Source organism: Lissotriton helveticus, chromosome 3_1 (genome assembly GCF_964261635.1).
Source record: "Lissotriton helveticus chromosome 3_1, aLisHel1.1, whole genome shotgun sequence".
Classification (NCBI taxonomy): Eukaryota; Metazoa; Chordata; class Amphibia; order Caudata; family Salamandridae; genus Lissotriton; species Lissotriton helveticus.
The window spans coordinates 1034733625-1034752932 of record NC_136061.1 but is presented as its reverse complement, the minus strand read 5'-3'; the positions used below and the strand labels follow the sequence as shown (position 1 = coordinate 1034752932).

Here is a 19308-nt window from a genome sequence, read left to right as displayed (position 1 = left end):
CACGGGGCCTCTGGCGCCAGGTCAGCTGCAGGGCGGGCCCGCGTCTGGGACCCGGAGCTCCGCGCTGAGTGACACCTGGCTCCACCCAGGGTCCGGGACACCCTCCGCGGCAGGAGCACCGGATCAATGCCCGCCCTGTCAGGGCTGCGGAATGCAGGGGATTCTCGCAGCCCCGGCGGGCGGGCGGGCGGGCGGCTAACAAAAGACACGCTTGGAGAACCGTGTTCAAGGAGGCCGCTGTGCACTGGGGGAATGACCTGATTTACATAATGCATTCACCGTGGATGCCGCGTTCTTTTTTCACGCATAACGTGTGCCTTCCGCATACATGCCATCATTTGGGAACAGATAAGAGGAATAATTCCACCAAAGAAATAGAAGGGATTTCATTTCTCACTGAATTGCCATTGAAATGCCCAGAGTTTTCAGCACGAAAAATCGGGAAAAGAAATGTTTTCCTTTAAAAAAAATTAAGAAATGTTGGCGTGCAAGACATTCTCCTAACTCGGGTGGTAAATGTAAATTCTTTTTCGGGTAGGCTTGGCAATTATTTAAATGATAGGGGTGTTTCGGCCAGCCCATTGGTCACTGTTGGAAATAACCTCTTTTAAAATGTCTTTCTGATAGTGTTTGATTAGGAAATAGCGTTTGGGAAGATATTAATAATGTAACGTGTGCAATGCAAAAAGTAAACCTAAAAATGTATTTGGAAAGACCGATTCGTTCACTGAAATTTAACTGAAATGTGGAAGACTCAAACGTTCATTGAAACTTAAGCTGTCTACGGTATTTAAAATGCAATCAACAAGAAATGGCCCGATTTACAGTGAAAACAATATTTTATTTAAATAATCTCTTCGTGTCGTAAAAAACAACGTTATGAGTCAATCGCCGTGTTACAATAAATAAACAAAATATGTATTTTTTCAACTTTAAAACAGCAACCGGCAGGAAATTACAAAGGGTCTGACCTTAGAAACGTGCACAGTCTGCTGGTCAGAGACCGATCTAGGTACCCGGTCAGAAATATCAATTGGAGATTGTGATATTTTATATAAATTAACCAGAATTGAAAATCTGCATCAACAGTTTTATTTACATACGTGCTTCCTAGCACCTGCGCAATTTTGTAGCGTCATTTTTTTTTTTTTTACAAAAAAGATAATTTAAACACGCTTCTCATTTGTTTTTAATCTACATATAAAAATCATTTATCTTTCAACATGAAAAATGAGGTCATCCGTAAAGGCACCTAATCATTTATAAAATAAACCTACACTGGTGATTTGATGATCATGACTGCTGTGAACTACACACGGTTAAATAGAGTAGAGCAATAAATTACATTTCTCCCAGTACATAATTTACTAAATCACCAAAAACAAACAGTTACACGAAAATCAAAAAACGCTGGTGTTTTCCCTTCTCCGCCAGGCAGTTTGCACCATTGGGTAAAATGAACAAGGAACAGAAAAAAGTCACCGGTGGCGGCCGTGGGAGTTCTTGGTCTTTTTGGGTTGGGGGAGGGGGGTACTTCATCAGATCACCAGTGTGCCTCTGAGTGTCCTCTGAGAGGGGTCCTCCTGATGCTGCTGTCAGCGGCTGCGCACAGTCCCTGCAGGGGCCCCGGGCCCCTGGCTCAGTATATAGTCCCCGCGCTGTGGTGGTGCAGGTGGTGCGGCTGCAGCAACGGGTTGGTCTGGAGGTGCGAGCTGGGGTTGGGCGGCTGGTACCACGAATAGTTGCCCAGGAAGGAAGGGGGGCCCGGGCTGGGGCAGGTGCTGGGCGACTGGAGGCCGGAGCCCTGCAGCCGGTGCTGCTGCTGCTGCGCAAAGTCCCAGCTCACGGCCGACAGGGGCGGAGAGTCGCACTGGGGGGACTCGGGGCCGGCGCCCGGGTGCTGGTCCGGGGGGAGCTCCCCGCTCTTCCACATCTTCTTGAACTTGGACCTGCGGTTCTGGAACCAGATCTTTACCTTTAGGAGAGAGAGAGAGAGGGAGAAATGTTACAACCACGCGCCAGTGTGGACAAGCCGGGGCGCAGACTCAGCCACCGGAAGCGGACAGGCGGGAATAATGGGACGCGGCCTGTTCCACAAGCACAAATCAGACCCACACGGGTCAAATAGTATACCCGACTACGACGCCGGAGCTCTCCAGCAGAAAAGGGAGCCATTACGCGTTTTTGTTCTTTTTTAATTACATAAAACCACATAACGCGCCAAATACTCCAATATTGAATTATGTTAAATGCTGTGAGTAAGCCTTGAACTGCGCTTTACCATAACGCTATCCTAATAAATCACTTAACAAGAATGATTTGATTTTAATAATAATAAAAGTAATGGTAAACGAAATGTAATAGTACGATATTACAGATTTGTTTATATGCTAAAATGCCTTCTTTATATTAAACGCCAGCGGCTGCAGTATTTGAACCTTTAGGGCTTACTGAGCTATTAGAAAAATATGTGTGTTTAAAAACAAGAGCCAAAACAAGTCTCCCTAAAGAGGGTTACAGGGACTAATCATGAACAGCAAACGCAGGACTCCGATACACACAGGTAGATTAATTCCCCATTGACTGAATGGTTTTGGTGCAGTTTGCACATACTCAATGCACTAATCAATGCCGGGAGACCTGCTTTAAAGCGTACACCATTTGCCCGGCCAGAGGCTGGTCGGCCCTCCATTGCTGCTACATCTGAATGTTGGTTCCAGGGCCATTGCATGAAGTGAAGTTGTTTTTCTCCAGGGGCTCAGACAAGACCTTAAATAAACGCAAGGGAGTGATGGGCATTTCATCCTGGGATGGGTGAGGCCTAGAAGGCAGGTACTGAGGTAGGTTCACACATGCAGGTCGAGGTGAGGCCCAGGGAGCTGGCTGCGACAGGACGAGAGGTGGCTATCCCTACCTAGATCGGGATGAGGCCTGGGTGGTGGGGAGTGAAGAAGATTCCCTTACCCTGGACCCTGTGAGATTCGACGAAATGACTAGACAGGGAGAGAGGTCTCACCTATATTTGAAGAGGCAGGGGTCGAGATTACGCTGTGCCATGAAGTGAAGTGGGGCATGCAGTGAGGCTGGCAGGTACCCTTACCAGGCCCTGGGGGAGTGGGGCAGGTTCCCTTACCAGGGCCTGGGTTACACACTGAGGCGAAATACCTTACAAGGCCCTTGTGTGTGGAGTGAGACAGGTTCCCTTGCCTGGGCCATGGAGCGAAGTGGATTTTCTTACCAGGGCCTGGGCCATGAAGAGGGATTCCTACTTGGGCCATGAAGTGAAGTGAGTTTCCTTACCAGGGCCTGTTGCATGGAGCTTGGTGGGTTCCCTTACCAGGGCCAGGGGAAATAAGTGAGGCAGGTTCCCTTACCTATGGCTGAGGCATGGAGTGAGGTGGCTGGGGCAGGCAGTGAGGCCGGGGCGGAGGCATTTAGTGAAGGGTGTTCCATTGCTCGGGTCCTGGGCATGGAGCGAGATGGGTTCCTTCATGGAGGCACTCGAGAGGCTCCCTTACCTGTGTCTGCGTGAGGCCCAGGGAGGCGGCCAGCTCGGCCCGCTCGGGCAGTGCCAAGTACTGGGTCTTCTGGAAGCGCCTCTGCAGGGCCGCCAGCTGGAAGCTGGAGTAGATGGTCCGGGGCTTGCGCACTTTCTTCGGCTTCCCGTTCACGATCCGCACCTCGGGCTCGCCGTCCTCCTTCTCTGCAAGGATAAAAGCGAAGAATCATTAGTTGGGGACCTGGAGCGCCAGGGTGCAAACGTGCGACATCGGGCACATGGTAAGGCTGGCGAAGATGAAATGAAGCAGCACTTCAGTACTCCCGGCCACGCCAAGACCGGCAGGCGCTGCGCGCTCACCGCGTCCGTGAATGCCGGCTAGAAATCTCGCAAACAATATCCAATGAAACTCTCCACATAACAAGCTTAAAGTTTTTATGGGTCCTGAAATCCTCTCATGTTTTTCCTATTGTTAAACATGCAATTAACGTCGGTATCAGCTTTTACACAACGTTTACAATTCAGATCGTGTCCGCGTGAATCCAGCCCACACTTGTATTAAATAAAATCACCTGCAGCCCATCAAACTAATCATTACATTTCCTACACTCGAATGTACATTTCATGTGTTACAATTTCGAATTGCTGTCGTTTTACTTAATAGTCTGCCAGCAGACACGAGATCAAATAAGCACAGATTCGAGTTAACGGGTGAGGCGGGCCAGGGTGCAAAGAATGGAGATGTAATCTGCGGTGGTGCGGGGCTCCGCTCTGGGGGGTTGGGTGGGCTCTTCACAGAGAAACACAGCGGGGCTCAGGGTGGGCACACTCGCACAGACAGAAGAGAGCGGGACGAGAGGATCTACACAAACACAAAGCAATGCCCTGTGTGGACACACACAGAAGAGCTGCAGAGGGATGGCCACTACCTATGCGCACAGCGGGTGTCCAGGGACGGTCAGAGACTTCACTGACAGGAGAGGAGGGGGGCAGTCAACACTTCACAGGACACAGCAGGGCTACGGGGGACAGCTGGACACTTCAAACACACAGAGACTCAATACTGGAGACATGGTGAACCACAAACAGACACACAAAATAAAAACATGGGGTGGGGGGGCTACTAACAGAATAATATGTGTCGGGGACGCTTGCCACGCACGGGCATGAACACAAAATACTGGAGTCGCTTGCAGGCATGCCGAAAAGACTCTGGGCCAGGGAGTTGGCGCAAGAATCGCATGCACCAGAACTGTGCATGTGAAACAGACATGGTGGGACCCCACAGGCATGCCACTTTCTCAACACATGTGCCCGACTACACTGCTTTTAAGGTTCGCTGGGGCATTGTTGTCACTTTGAATACTTTTCATTTGGTTGATCTACCATACCACGAGCCCTTTGAATTACTAATATTTATATTACATCATAGAGATGTATGCTTCATTATAGAATTATATCGTTACGAATAGCCCTGAGGAAGTCTGTGGTCAATACCACTAAAGACGAAACACGTGTTGGCGGCTAGGAATGTTTATGAAGAACTACTATACAATAAATGAAGATAAGAAGACCTTCTGGTCCGTGATTTATTAAGGACTTTACTTATTGTTGCTGCGAGCTCAGGATATATTTGTGTGTTTTTCGGGATAGATTCGGTTCGGGATAACAGGCGTGGAGGGATGACAGTCATACCTGCTTGATTGGACATGGGTAATAATACATGCATTGATGGCGTGGCACAGGTATGCAAAATATACTGAGTGACAGAGTAACTAACTAACAAAGGCTTGCAGGATAGATGGTGGAGTGACAGAGGCAAGGCTGGAGAAACAGAGTAACAAAGGGCATGTGGTATACCCTGGAGTAGGGGTAGTACAGGTATTCAGTGCGGGCTTGGAATGCAGACACTCGGGCATGCATGATATATCGCTCTTTACACATGCAGCAGGCAATACTTCAGAGCACAGCGGCTCAATGGCCCGTCAGCAGACCACGTCGGAGGCCCCGGGGGAGGCGGGTCGATTACAGAGGATCCGGGAATGTAGGCCAAATGAATAAGCAGACGGAACTGGCGTCTGGGTGGCTCAGTCGGACAGATGGAGAGTAAAACGAAGGGCCGGGAGGGTGGGTCAGACAGATCCTGAATCAGCGTGGGGTCTGGAAATGTGGGTCAGGCACAGACTCGCGGAGTTCTCTGGGGTTCAGGGGCGTGGGAGTACATTTGGGATCAGGGGGTCGAGGGGCAGTGCAGACGCGTAATCCAGCGTGCCAGAACCCGATGTGCAGCGGTTTGGGGCACTTTCTTTAACTAGAAATGCAGGATACCCCTGGCCCTGTAGCCTCAGGCTCGAGTCCAGAGCTCTCCGGGCACTTCCTGGGCACTCACCTGGCTCGTTGTTGGCCGGGGGCGGGCTCGCCCCGTAGGGTCCGTAGGAGCTGTAAGTGCCGCTGTAGCCCAGCTCGTAGGGCTTGGCCGGGTAGGGAAGGGAGCCCAGGCCGCCCGGGTGGTACTGGTAGGAGCCCAGCTGCCCAAAGGGGGAGCCGCCGCCCCCGCAGTGCTGCTGGTTGGTGTAGTAGCTGCTGTCCGTGGCGGTGGACACCGGCAGCGTGGGCGACTCCTGCGGCTTGTGGAGGCTATGGTAGTTGCTGGAGGTCATCTGGGTGGAGTGCATGTCCGACACGAGGCTGTCAAAGACGCCGGTCATCGCAGGGAGTGCAGAGAGGCGGCGGAGTCCCGAGGAGTGATCACCGGCGGGCTGCAGCGGGCATGGTCTGCCCAGGGGCAGTAGAGGGCTGGAAGAGGCAAGGCGGTCCGGGCAGTCCGATCACCAGAGGGCTGCAGACATCAGTCCTGCCTGCGGGTCTCTGGCGGAGGGAGATAAAGGCAGGAAGCGGTGATGCGTTCCGGGGTGCCCCGCGGAGTGATGGGAGACGGGCAGGGTCCGGCGCGGAGCTGACTGAGGGCAGGCGGCGCTCCCTCTGCACACTGTAGCCTTCTATGCAGCCTCTGCACCAGGCAGCCAGGCATTTAACACTTGTCACGTGAGGGCGTGCGACGTCACCTAGCAACGGCCAATCAGCGCGGCTGCTGCGGATGCTCTTGGTACCCTGGGACGCCGAGATGCCCATAGGGCGCAGCCCATGTGCGTCCGGAAAACAATGTCCCAGACACAGAGGAAGGGTAGGGCGGGCCCGGGCTGCAGCCAGACTGCAGGGCAGAGCAGCCTGTACTCGCTGCAGTCACAGCACCGCCGCTGCTGGCCCTGTGCATTGTGTACTGGGCACATTGTGTGCCCCAGAATGGCCAGCCTGATGCTTAAAACTTAGGTACCTCCAAGGCGGGGCCTACGAAGTTAGAATGTGTGCACCAGTCCTGCTTGTTAAAGTGATTTTCAGACTAATTCCAAGGTAACGTTTCCTTGTTTAAAGTTCCTCACTGACAGAGCCGCTAAATTGCTTTAAAGAGACCACTAAAGTCAGTGTCCATAAACCGGTGATCCGGGTATGACGTCTGAGGATGGGCTGGCTTCGTGCCGCACGGTGTTAAGATTATGTCAGGGCAGTGAACACGGAACTGTATTTTTTTCAAAGATTTCGACACGAAGTCGTTGAGGTAGTGTAACTTCGGTTGCCCACCGTCTGCGAACCAAACTGACGAATTTATCCCAAACGGCCCTTTCTACTTAAAAGCAAAAGCCCGGCGAGAGTTCTCGTGTTCTTCCCACTGCACATGTAATCCCAGACCCATGCGGGTTTAAGTTAGCGTTCTGTAAACAAAGTGAAGAAACGTTTCCATATGTGCCCCGCGTCCATGCCACTTCAATAGTTCCATGTCTTGGCTCATTGCCATATGCAAAGTAAGGGACGCAACTCAATCTGGAGCGAGAACACCTCTTTCAATATTCAGTAACTAATATATATTTAAAAAAACACATTATTGCACTTCAGTGGACACCGTGTGAATTGGACCTCTTGACGCATTTTTATTACATATGTGCAAATATCTTCCATTTTTTTTAAAGTTTAATGTGTCGTGTCTAGAAATGTTATGGCCGAGATGTGTCCTTATTTTTGCGCGTGGTTTTACTTTAACACGTGTAACAAAGTAAGGAACATAATAAAATACAATTTAATACAGTTGTCTTGCACGCGTTCAACAAAACAGCCATGTTACATTGTGTATAAAACTAGCGGCGTTTTGTTGTGTTTAGTTACTTGATCTGAAGTGTTTTGTGTGGGGAGGGGGCGAGCACTTTTCAATTTTCGATTGCCGACTAGCGCCGCCCAGTGACTGAGCAGCGTAAGTTCCATCCCCGCTCAGGTAGACAGTCGAAGCTTTGCTCGGCGCCAAACTCCCGAAACCTCCAAGCCTTGAAAATAGTAATTAAAAGCCACAAAGATTGTGCTAACACTAACCGTCTGAACCTCCACGTCGTAGGCCCAAGCCCTTGTCTCCGAATAAACTTGTTGTAACAACAGTGAGCTGGAAAACAAGTCGCTGATGTGGAAAAACATTTGCCCGTCTTTTGCAGTCGTGCGGCCTGCAATTACAAACCGAGCTGTCAGCACCCAGGCTGTCCACTCTCCGTGCAAAGATGGAGCCAGTCACTCCTTCTTTGCCCCGAGTTTGCGACAGGTCCTCTTTTTAAATGACCAACCTCTGTACTATGGGCTAAAATAACAGAAGGTATGGAACTAATGGCTAACCGTCACAGCCTCACCAAGAAGGGACTGAATTGGTCACGGTTCAGAGAAGCGCGTCTGGTGGACGGGGTGGAGGGGTCTAACTTGGAGTGGAGGGTGTGTGGTACTTCATCATAATTGTCAAGTTTTGTGTATTGCAATATTTTCTAAGGTGCTCGTTAGAATTGCTTATAAAGTCAGTTGCCCTCTATTTGTAAAATATAAATGTGAAATCAATAGTTGGACGCCATTATAAAAATAAAATTAAATTAAAAAAGGACTATTGTCGGAAGAATGCTCCACTCCTCCTGCCTCAAGGTTTCAGGACACACCACTTCCCCAAAAGAGGTGGTGAATATTTTCTAGGGATAATGTCAGCTCCCAGTGCCCCAGGAAGTACCACATATTTCATTCACCATGGTGTGTTTTTGCCTTTGTTTCAAACATAATTGAAACTCACTTGGTACCATGCAAATAATTTAGTACCAGCCACACCTTTATTCTCACGAAAAAACTCTCATGTGGATCAGCACGCTCGCTATATAAATAGACATAACACAAGTCACTTCTTTTGTGCTAGTGCTAATAGGTATGTGTACTGGCAAAAGCCAGTAGGGAAGCTTTTAGTGGCGGCTGGTGATCTTTAAAATGAATCGGGCTTAATTCTTGTTTCGAATTGTAGAGTTGAAACTAAGCGAGCAAGTCCTGCTTCTTAGAGGGAGAGTTCAGATGTCCTCATCCTAAAAACATTTTGAAACAAAAGGAGTCAAATAGAGCATTTTAAAGCAGAATTTCACAGACATTTGCTAAAACATCTTAGGTTCTTAAAGGGAACTCATCTGTGCTTAATTTGAGCCAGTTGCTACAGATTGGAGTTGAACACTGGCACTCTTTTTTGAGAATCAGCACTTATTTTAGCCCATCAGATTTTCATCAAGAAAAAGATAAAGAAAAACACAAAAGGAGAAAGAAGGAAGAAAAGAAATACTGAAAACAGTGACTAATGGAAAAAGGAGGGACAAAAAAGAACGTGCAGGATTGAGACAGAGGTACAGCGTGTGTCTGGGGAACTACGACGATCATTAAAACCAGTGGCAGCTTGTGAGCAAAAGTCTGGGTTCGACACTTATTATTTTACAAGTTAAGCACATCAACTCACTAAATATGAAGTCCATTCATGGTTTGCCAAACCGGCACTGTTCAGGAGTTGAGCCCATTTGAAAAACATGTGCTAAGGGTGTCCGCAAAGAAAAGGGACCCCCTGCAACAAACATAGTATGAGTACCTAAGATAGGGAAAATATTTCTATATAGCAAGACCTAGGACTACTCTTAAATATTTTCTAACATTGTGTACAATCTAAGAATAAAAGGAAAAATATCTGTAATAAGACCAAATAAACAAGACACAAAGTGTATGTGAAAGAGAAGAAAGAAAATATATTCAACCATAATATTCTTTTATTTATTTGTATATGAATTTATTAATATGTTATTAAGTGAAAAAAGCAATTGCATACTTTAAACATGATTTCATTGGGAATGTCATCAATGACTTCATTCATCCTCCATTCTCATCAACAATCAAACCAACACATACACACTAAGAACTAACTTAATCAAATATGATCAAAAACAATATAGGTGTCTAAAGTGTACATTAGTCAATATTAGTGCAATGTTGTTGGCAACAGTAAATTCTTGTTGTGGCTACTTGACAAGTGTCTTCCAAATTCATCAATGCGCATTTCGGCACAAAAGCGCCTTTTTCAGGAAAGCCACTAGTTACCACTGTATAAAAACTTGCAATCACACATGCCTAGTTAGATTACATCAAACAATTACTTAAAGATGAAAAGTAGAATAGTTTAGGATTTATCACCGTCAATCTGGATACCGCATTAAAGAAACACCAAAATGTGCCCAGAAGCCGCAAAGCAAAAAAATGTGTACAGAAAAGAATAGACAAAAAATAATAAGGCTGTAGAACTACAGAAAGCACTAGTGTTCTGAATACAGAGATAGGAGAAAATGAATAGACAAGATCATTCACCTCTAAGATGGAATAATGCTCTTACTCTATATATGGTGAGAATGGTTTAGTAACCTATAAATATTTTGTATTTCTGGGCTTGTAATGGAACCTAAATGAACAGAACATAGATATTCTGTAGGTAGACAAAAAACATGTAGATGCTGTGAACAATATCTTCGGCAAGGTACTCAAGTTCTTCTAAGACCTCCTTAGAATGTGTTGATTTGGATCACAAGAGTTTTGATCTTCCGTCTCACTCTCTTATGGGTCTGTATCCGGAATTCATGCTATTGACAAACTTTTCAGTTTTTTTTTCTTGATTTCTTGGCCACTCTACTTGACAATGGATTCGTTTTATTCCAGAGCTTCTTTCTTCTCCAGAATCTTGTTTGTCTCCTTTTTCAGTTTCGTAGATGTTTGTAATGTCTGCTTCAGTTTCTGTTACATTTCCATCTGAGACCTTGATGCCACTTTGCCTTATTTCAAGCACCTGTACTTATCTTTCAACTTGCAGATCATTCATCCCTTTCTTCTCCTTGTGCTTCTCTCTGTACTTCGGTACACAAGGGGGTGGTGATGGACGGAGCACCTGAACCAATCAAACACTCACACCCAGTCAAAAGATCTGGGTTTGATCCATCACCGTTCTTTAGCCCACTCTGCCACCCCAGTTCAGACATGGCTATATGCAAATCAGTCTGACCCTGTGCCTCATGGGAACAGTCAAGCCCGAACTGCCAAGCCATGCCTTCCCTGGACCGGAAACAAGCTTCCGAGGACCGGTTTCTGGCATTCCAGCCGTCTTCAGCCCGGCTTGCTTGAATCCAGTGGCAAAGTGAGCAAGGGACTCATGTCTGAGCATACCCTGCCACACTTATGGCGGCCAAAGCGGTACAAAAGGGGGTGGTGATGGACGGAGCATCTGAACCAATCAAACACTCACACCCAGTCAAAAGATCTGGTTTGATCCATCACCGTTCTTTAGCCCACTCTGCCACCCCAGTTCAGACATGGCTATATGCAAATCAGTCTGACCCTGTGCCTCATGGGAACAGTCCAGCCCGAACTGCCAAGCCATGCCTTCTCTGGACCGGAAACAAGCTTCCGAGGACCGGTTTCTGGCATTCCAGCCGTCTTCAGCCCGGCTTGCTTGAATCCAGTGGCAAAGTGAGCAAGGGACTCATGTCTGAGCATACCCTGCCACACTTATGGCGGCCAAAGCGGTACAAAAGGGGGTGGTGATAAACGGAGCATCTGAACAAATCAAACACTCACACCCAGTCAAAAGATCTGGGTTTGATCCATCATCGTTCTTTAGCCCACTCTGCCACCCCAGTTCAGACATGGCTATATGCAAATCAGTCTGACCCTGTGCCTCATGGGAACAGTCCAGCCCGAACTGCCAAGCCATGTCTTCCCTGGACCGGAAACAAGTATCCTGGGACCGGTTTCGGATTCAAAATCGCTCTCTCTGTACTTCAGCAGGCGCTGGTGCTGCAGGTCTAGTTGGACTTTTGAATAGTGGTGCAACCACTAATGCTCTTCTTTCCGGATCATAGACCAAAGCCTCTTCCTCTGGATTACACACACTTTGTGTGGGTTACTTGAGCCCGAAGCATGGGCTCAGTCTGCAGTGACAACATGAAAATAATCACTCCCTTGTGCCTTTTATTTATGTTGTTTTTTTGTGCAAGACAGGCACAGGGTGAGTGTTGACACTTTTGCTCCCTGCAGCTTTCACCTTGCATTGCAGGTAACCGGAGGAATCCCTCTGAGTGATCCCGCTCACCAGGATCCTCCCCCTCATTATCTCAGGCAACCAGGAAGTGATCCTAGGGGCCTCGGTCCGGAAGAGGGCAGAGAGAGTTCTGGCATCACCTAGCAACTCACCCAAAGCCACCAACATGGAATCCACGTCCGGGAGAGGAGCTGCTGCTCGCTGCAGACCCGTCCCGAGCAAAGGTTGACTGCAGCGGAGAGCGGGGACGCTCTCAGAACAAGAGGGAGCAGGTGTCTCGCAGCTGCACCAGGACGGCGTGCTGAAACTGCCTTCTGGTCCATTGTTAAAGGGGGAAGTCGGCGAAGTCCCCACGCCATGCACAACTAAATGTGCCTCCCCTCAGGTGCTAGTTGAAGGTACCTTGGGGGCGTGGGGGGGCACTTGGCAGTCTGGTAGTGCAGATCCACGACAGAACCCCCAATCGCCCTAGGGGCTTGCTCTATTACTGGACCGGACACCATCAGAGGGGGATAACCGCTTCCACACCGCCTTCAGCACACAAGAGATGCCCAGTTGGGTGGCAACGAGGGGAAAAAGGGTATCTTCCATTGTCTGAACCCATCTATGTGAAGACTGTTGGGCAACAAGGAGTGAGGAGTGGCCTAGCTCACCTAGCTCTGCTCACCTATCAGCAAAGAGGCGAGGAGGAGAGAGGAAGGCCTAGTAAAACGCCATAATCTCCCCTAGCTCACTCGGTGGCGGAAAGTGCCTTCCACTACCACTACCACTTTATACAGACGGGCTATTTACAATCTACTGTTAGTTTGCCACCCTCACTGGCGTAAGCAATCACTGGACAGTGCGCGGAGGGGCTGCTGATAGGGAGTGCGCAAGCTCCGAGCTCCAACTCACTAATTTGTAAGCAATACCCCGCGGGAGCTTCATGGAGGGGCAAGTCACTATGCCACTTAGGAAACTTCCCCGGAGAAAGGGTACTACCCTTCGAGCTGTCTCCCCCGGGGGTGCTCTACAACAGTCGCCGTCAACCCAAGATAAAGTGTCATACCCAGGTGGCCAACTATCACAAGCACGGATTAGTGAGTTTTTCAGTAAACCTGCTCCTCAAACTGGCTCTGCCCCTACTCCGACACCACAGTGTGATGCGGAAACCCAGGACCACGATAAGCTCTCTTCTCCCAGCCCTGGTCATATCAAAAGATCACTTTCTGAGAGTCCTCGCTTATGCTCGCCCGAGGCTCACGTTCCATATGAGAATCACCAGCCGAATAGGCTTTTCCAGGATGATCTCATTACGATCCAGGACACTTTTATTGACCCATTAAGAGTTCATCCCACTGGCGCTGGAAACCTTTCTGCATCAGACCCTGGCTCAGACTCTACAAAAACTATTGTAACAACTACTGTAGCCAAATTACAAGTTCAAGCCCAAGTTCATGGCAGCATCCTGCCCGCTCCTTTAAACCTTCAAGAAAGCTGCAGAGACCCGGCAGCAGCTTATTCATTATCGAAGCCCGCATTCGATGCAGTCCGGGTGCACATCAAATTGAGCCCATTGACTCTTCATCTTCAAGGAAGAGCCCAAAGTATGAAAGTCCCCTGTCTTCTAAAAACCTATCCGATCGATTTTTGGCTTCCCTAGAAGCCCGAATCGAGGACTCCATTGCCCACGCACCGGGCTTCAACCCTCACTACAACTCCTTCAGCACTGTGCAAGAAGACAAGGACCCACCTGTGTCTACCCCCTCAGGATCTATAAGTCCTATCTCGGTCTCGTTGACGTCCCTTCACGTAAAGCAAGACTCAATTGCAACAGCTCTGTTATGTCAATCTCAGAAAATGGAACTACAGATTGACTTAATTCAAACTTTGGCTTCAGCACTGTCTGACCTGGGCTGCAGGCTAAGCTCTCTCGAAAGATCTGTAGGGCCTCCCGATAGTTCGAACTCTTGTTCCTGCTGTCCATTAATCAACAAACTCTCATCCCTTCCAGAAATTCTGGGCGCGCTTTTGGACAGCGTGAAGTTCAACACCAATAGAAACGGGAAACCGAAATCCACTCAAGAGACTCAAACCGTTTCTTCCTCTGAAGAGTCCTTGTGTACTGCAACATTGGATGGCCCATCATCAGCGAGAAGAACTATCTCCCCTTCCCTGGAATTAGACCTCAAAAATTCGCCTTGCTTGTCATTGGGGACCAGCCCAAGCAATCCCAAAGCTGGCTCGGAGTGCACTAACATCAGCAGTCTAATGCCTATTCCATCAGCGATTACGCAGTCTGATCTCACTGATACAGCCCATTTAAACATGGCCTACTTGCCATCTAATCTTCCCATGAAACCTCCACTGTCTAGGCGGGAGAGAAAGAAACTTAAAAAACAATCTGAAAAACAACGTCTTGCGAAAAGGAGAGCGGGGCTCGACGGGTCAGGGGCATCTAGTATGCCAGCTTCTGAAGCAAGGGGGCTCTCCTATTTCCCCATTTTTAACCTGGCCTCAAAATCTAAAATTTAAAACCCCTGAGACAAGAATGATTCTCATGGACAATAACGACGCCACTGATAATATCCGGCCATTAACACAGGAAGCGCCTAAGGGAACGCCCCCGGCATCCGGAATCACTGAACTATACTCTACAATCACGATGCATGGATCTTTGCCAAAAAAAACTAAAGGAACAGCCTCTCAAGACCAAAGCCTGGGCAGTCAAGACAACATAGCACAGCCCCTAAGGGAAGTCCCAAACACATGGAACAGCCCAAACAAAGGCCCGGAAAATGCAAAACAAACCAACGTAGACTTCCAAATTACAACAGAAGGTGTACTGACGGGCCCTTCTCTGTGTCTCTCGTCAGGTGACCCAACCAAAACTCTTTGGGATCACCCTATACAAATGCAGAGGCCTTCTCAGTCCCAATTGATACACGTCTCGGGAGGGCAAAGCCAACCGGTGAGGAACAATCATCCATCTGAAGTTCGACCCCAACATCTTAAGGCCCCCACACCTCTACTTGAAACAGCTGGGAGACAGAAATACCAAAGTCCGGAAAAAGATGCAGAACTTGTTTTTTTTCCTCACTACGTACACAAGGGCCCGCATGACATCCTCAATAGAAACAACCTCATCCGCTTATTCAACCATGTGCCGGCGCTCTCTGGGGTCACTTCTTCAGATCTTACATTGGTCAAGTTTGCCTCAATACCAGGCAAAGAGGGGCAACTGTTACAACGTGGTCTCGAGAATCCGTAAGGGATGCAATCTTCGGGGAAGCCAGCCTCTTTGAAGACTGGGGCATAGAACTGTGGGTTTCTCTACAACAAAAATACCCCCACGTTCTTCTTCAGGATGACCCAGCGAGGCCGTACATCAGCGTACTGAAGGGGACTCGGGGTGCAACCCATGTTTGGCTTCCAGATGCCTCGAAAGCGGATAACCTCATGAACATCTCATGTAATAACAATCAACGTCTTGTGAGCTGTAAATCCAGTCACCCTGTCTCCCACGCTACTCACAGCTGCTATGGGTACTCCGATCGAAAGCCTTCAACCGCATGCTCCCTGCAGCACTCCTCCTAACGTGGAAGCCAAATGGTCAGACTCCAAACTGACCATTTCTTCTTGGAATGGGGCTGGGTTAAAGTCAACCTTCTCATCCAAATCAGCTGTGGAATTTCTAAATAAAAGTGACATCATTTGTTTTCAAGAGACTTGGTCTCTATCTCCATCGCCTCTCCACGGCCAATACGAACTTTTTCAATCAGCCTCCCAGCCCAATTCCTATGGAAGACCTTCTGGGGGCCTCTCCATTTTCATCAAACACAGGTGCAAGATCGCAGCTACTCCCATCTATCGGAACTTAACGGCAGGGCAGACTGTATTAATTACTGGTCTTTCAACCTCAAGCAGGGTCTTTTCCTTGCTCTTAATTAACTGTTACCACAACATAGCTAAAACTTCAAAATCAATGGCAACAGCCTTATTGGTCAAACATCTGGAAGAACTTTTATTGGAATTCGCCTCTGCAGAAGTACTGTTACTAGGGGACTTCAACATCAGAGACCTGGCTACCAACGCCCATTCAGTCACCAAAACTAAAGAGCAAGAAGCCATTACTACTTTTTTAACCAATTACAACTTACGTTCTGCAAAGCAAATCACATTGGAACAGAATCCTGGTTCCCATCTGTCGCCAACATTTAAGAATTTTTCGACCATTGGCTATATGTTTTTTATCACCATCTCTGGTGAATAAATTAATCATGATGGAAATTCCCACTCGTACCGAGAGCGACCATAATCCTTTAACTGTAACAATGGACCTGCAAGTGCCTGCCGCTGCCGAAATAACTGAAGTGGGGCACTCAATGCAGGTCCAACTCCACACTCTAGTCAGACGAATCAAATTGGACGCCTCGGGTTCTGATAAGGTGTGCTCCTGGCTTATGGGAACAACTCCAAACTCCATGCACAATGCCCCCACAGACTTCTATCACTGGTGGGACAACGCCATTGTCAAACTACGAGACCTCTTAACAGGCCCTGAAGCTCACCACATACCCCACGGGCCTCGCCAGAAGCAGACTTTTGACCCGCTGTTAGCCATCCAAAGAAGGGCCCTAAGGAGGGCTGTGCGCCTGCACAAATCGAAAGGCTCTGTGCACTCTGCTAACAATATGGCCTCACTGCGCAAAGCCTTTAAAAAATCTTCATGGGAAGCTAAGAGACAAAAAGAACAGAATGAGTGGCTAAAAATATTTGCCCCGTTAAAGGGAAAAAACCTGTCCCAGTTTTGGAACCACATAAACAAGCTTCGTTCCTCCAATAACAACAGAGGGAACGCGGTCCGAGAAGAAGATTGGGCCCAGCATGTGATTCAACAATACTGCTGTGACACCCTGGACCCTGTGGTGAGCAAATTTAGAGATTGTGTCGATACTACGCAGATAGAAATCCATGAGCTGATTACTCCCGCCGAGGTCTCCAAGTATCTGAAAGCCTTGAAAAACGATGGTGCTCCCCGGCCCAACGGTCTTCCATCTGTGGTATTCAAATGTTGCTGGAAGAGTGGGCCAAGCTTTTGGTCCCCTTATACAACAACGCGTTTACTACCTATTGGTTACCAGACTCATGGACAGGCTCGATCTTATGTCCAATATTTAAGAAAGGAGATCCCTCTCTTCCAGCTAATTATCGACTCATTGCCCTATTAGATCTTGAGGCCAAGGTATATGCCCGGTGTCTTCTCAGGTCGCTAGAAAAATGGGTAGCAGAAAACAACATTCTACCATATTCTCAAACTGGGTTTCGATCCTCGGCCTCTACAATAGACAACATCACCACTCTAGCTATCCTGAGTCAACAAGCTGCACAAAAGAATCATCTACCTCTTTATTGCTGCTTTATAGACTACAGCGCTGCCTTTGATAAAGTGTCTCGTAACACCTTATGGAGGAAATTAGACAAGTGGGGGATCCCTCGGAGTCTGCTAGGAGCCCTTATCTCCTTGCATAAGTACACATGGGTACGAGTTAGAACTGGCCCAAAGACAGTCTCTGCAAAAATTCCAACTTCAGACGGCCTAAAGCAAGGTTGCGTTCTCGCCCCCCTCTTGTTCAACCTTTACACCGCTGACCTGGGAACATTCCTGGAGAAAAGCAATCTCCTTCCGCCAAAACGGGTCCTTGCAAAAACGAACCTGCACAGTTTGCAATATGCCGACGATATTGTTATAATGGACCAGGCAAAATCTGGCCTTCAACGAGCTTTAAGCACGGTCCACAAATATAATACTGCTAACGCTCTAAAAATCAACCAGGAAAAGACAAAGGTTTTGATATTCGGCTGTTGCAAGAACAAGAAAAATTTAAGGTGGAACATTGGGCCCGCAAAGATCAAAACAACATCAAAATATAATTACCTGGGGGTCTGGTTTAGTGAGTCCTCTAGACCATCAGCTCACCTAGCTGCCTTGAAAAAGAGAGCTGGAGCAATAACATACTCTCTGATCTGACTTAACCAGTCCCTGAGTAGTCCTTCTGCAGAACCCATTTTGAAGGTGATTAAAGCCACTCTTCTCCCCGCCTTAAACTATGGGCATCAGGCCTTCCCTGGCGCATGCTCTGCCAGTCTCGACCACACCCAAGTTTCCATTTATAAAAAAAATCTTCCATCTTCCGAACTTCATCCACAGGGCAAGACTACGACTGGAGCTGGGCCTTCAAAGACAATCTATTTTTTGTGAGGCTGATACCCTGAAATACTTTATAAGGACACTAAAAGCCGCAGACAACATCCTAAAAGCCCGGTTAAAAGAAACTCTTGCCAGCCCTGGGAATCCGTGGAATCGTCAAATCATAAAGGCCATAAGATTGCTAGACATCGATAACTCATTACTAACCACAGACACTATTCCATGCACAGTCTGGAAAAAGGTTTATCAATAAGCAGGTCAGACAAATTTCCCACCGGATGGACTCCCAGGCTCTAAAAACATCAACTGTCTTGCTTCCCCTGAATATCTCATACCTCCCTGGGGTACCTCAATCTTACCTCCTGGAAAATCTGAACGCAGTGGCTCGGAAGAACATAATGTTCATGCGTCTCCTAGGTCAGCGCTCCACTGCCTTCAACCGATGGGCTCCAACAAGTGAGGAGGGGGCCTGCAGACTGTGCAACTACAGGTCCGAATCATGGCTGCATCTTCTGTGCTGTTGTCCTGCCCTTGACGCTCCCAGAAGACTTCTTTTAAAACCCTTATATTTAAAATGGGGCATAAGGACATGTTGGGAGGCATCGGCCCTTTGCTTTACTTCCTTAGACACTCAAGTGCTTCTAAGGACTGGAAAATATGTGAGACTCCTGGACACTCTTTTTTTACCCTCCTTGGCCCCTGCTCTTCCAGTTCCTCTCCCCCAAAAACTTATCACAGACTTTTTTCGTCCCCTGGCCTAGTATTCCTGTACTAATTTATTTTATTTTAGGCTTTGGAATCCTGTTATGTGATTACACTGGTAACTACAAGATTGCCTTTTTAGTTACATGTATAGGAACTTAAACCTTGATGGTTTTCTTAGTGCTTGCTTTTAACGTGATAATTGTACTATGTTGACACTCTATAGCAATGGTTTTAATTAACTGTGCTAATTTAATAAAAACCTTCAAAAAAACCTTCAAACCTATTCCAGGATCTGCCACCAGCGGGAAGCCGGTAAAAGTAACGTATTCTTGCTAAAAGACTCGCAGGTGGCCCAGTTGCCATATAATCTGCCAGTGAAACATAGAGCAGTAGCGCCTCGTGTGTAGGGTGAAAATTGGGTGATTCCTGTACAAGGAAAGTGGGTGATGTATGTGT

General features: G+C 47.9%; 1 protein-coding gene across 1 annotated transcript; it reads right to left on the bottom strand.

Moving 5' to 3' along the window:
• Window positions 1-832: 832 nt before the first annotated feature.
• DLX2 (distal-less homeobox 2) lies at window positions 833-6392 on the bottom strand. The gene is made up of 3 exons (XM_078683838.1): window positions 5889-6392; window positions 3519-3703; window positions 833-1975 (listed from the first exon to the last, which is right to left on the bottom strand). The coding sequence occupies exons 1-3, from the start codon at window positions 6205-6207 to the stop codon at window positions 1640-1642; spliced, it is 840 nt and encodes a 279-aa protein (XP_078539964.1). The 5' UTR covers window positions 6208-6392; the 3' UTR covers window positions 833-1639.
• Window positions 6393-19308: the final 12916 nt, after the last annotated feature.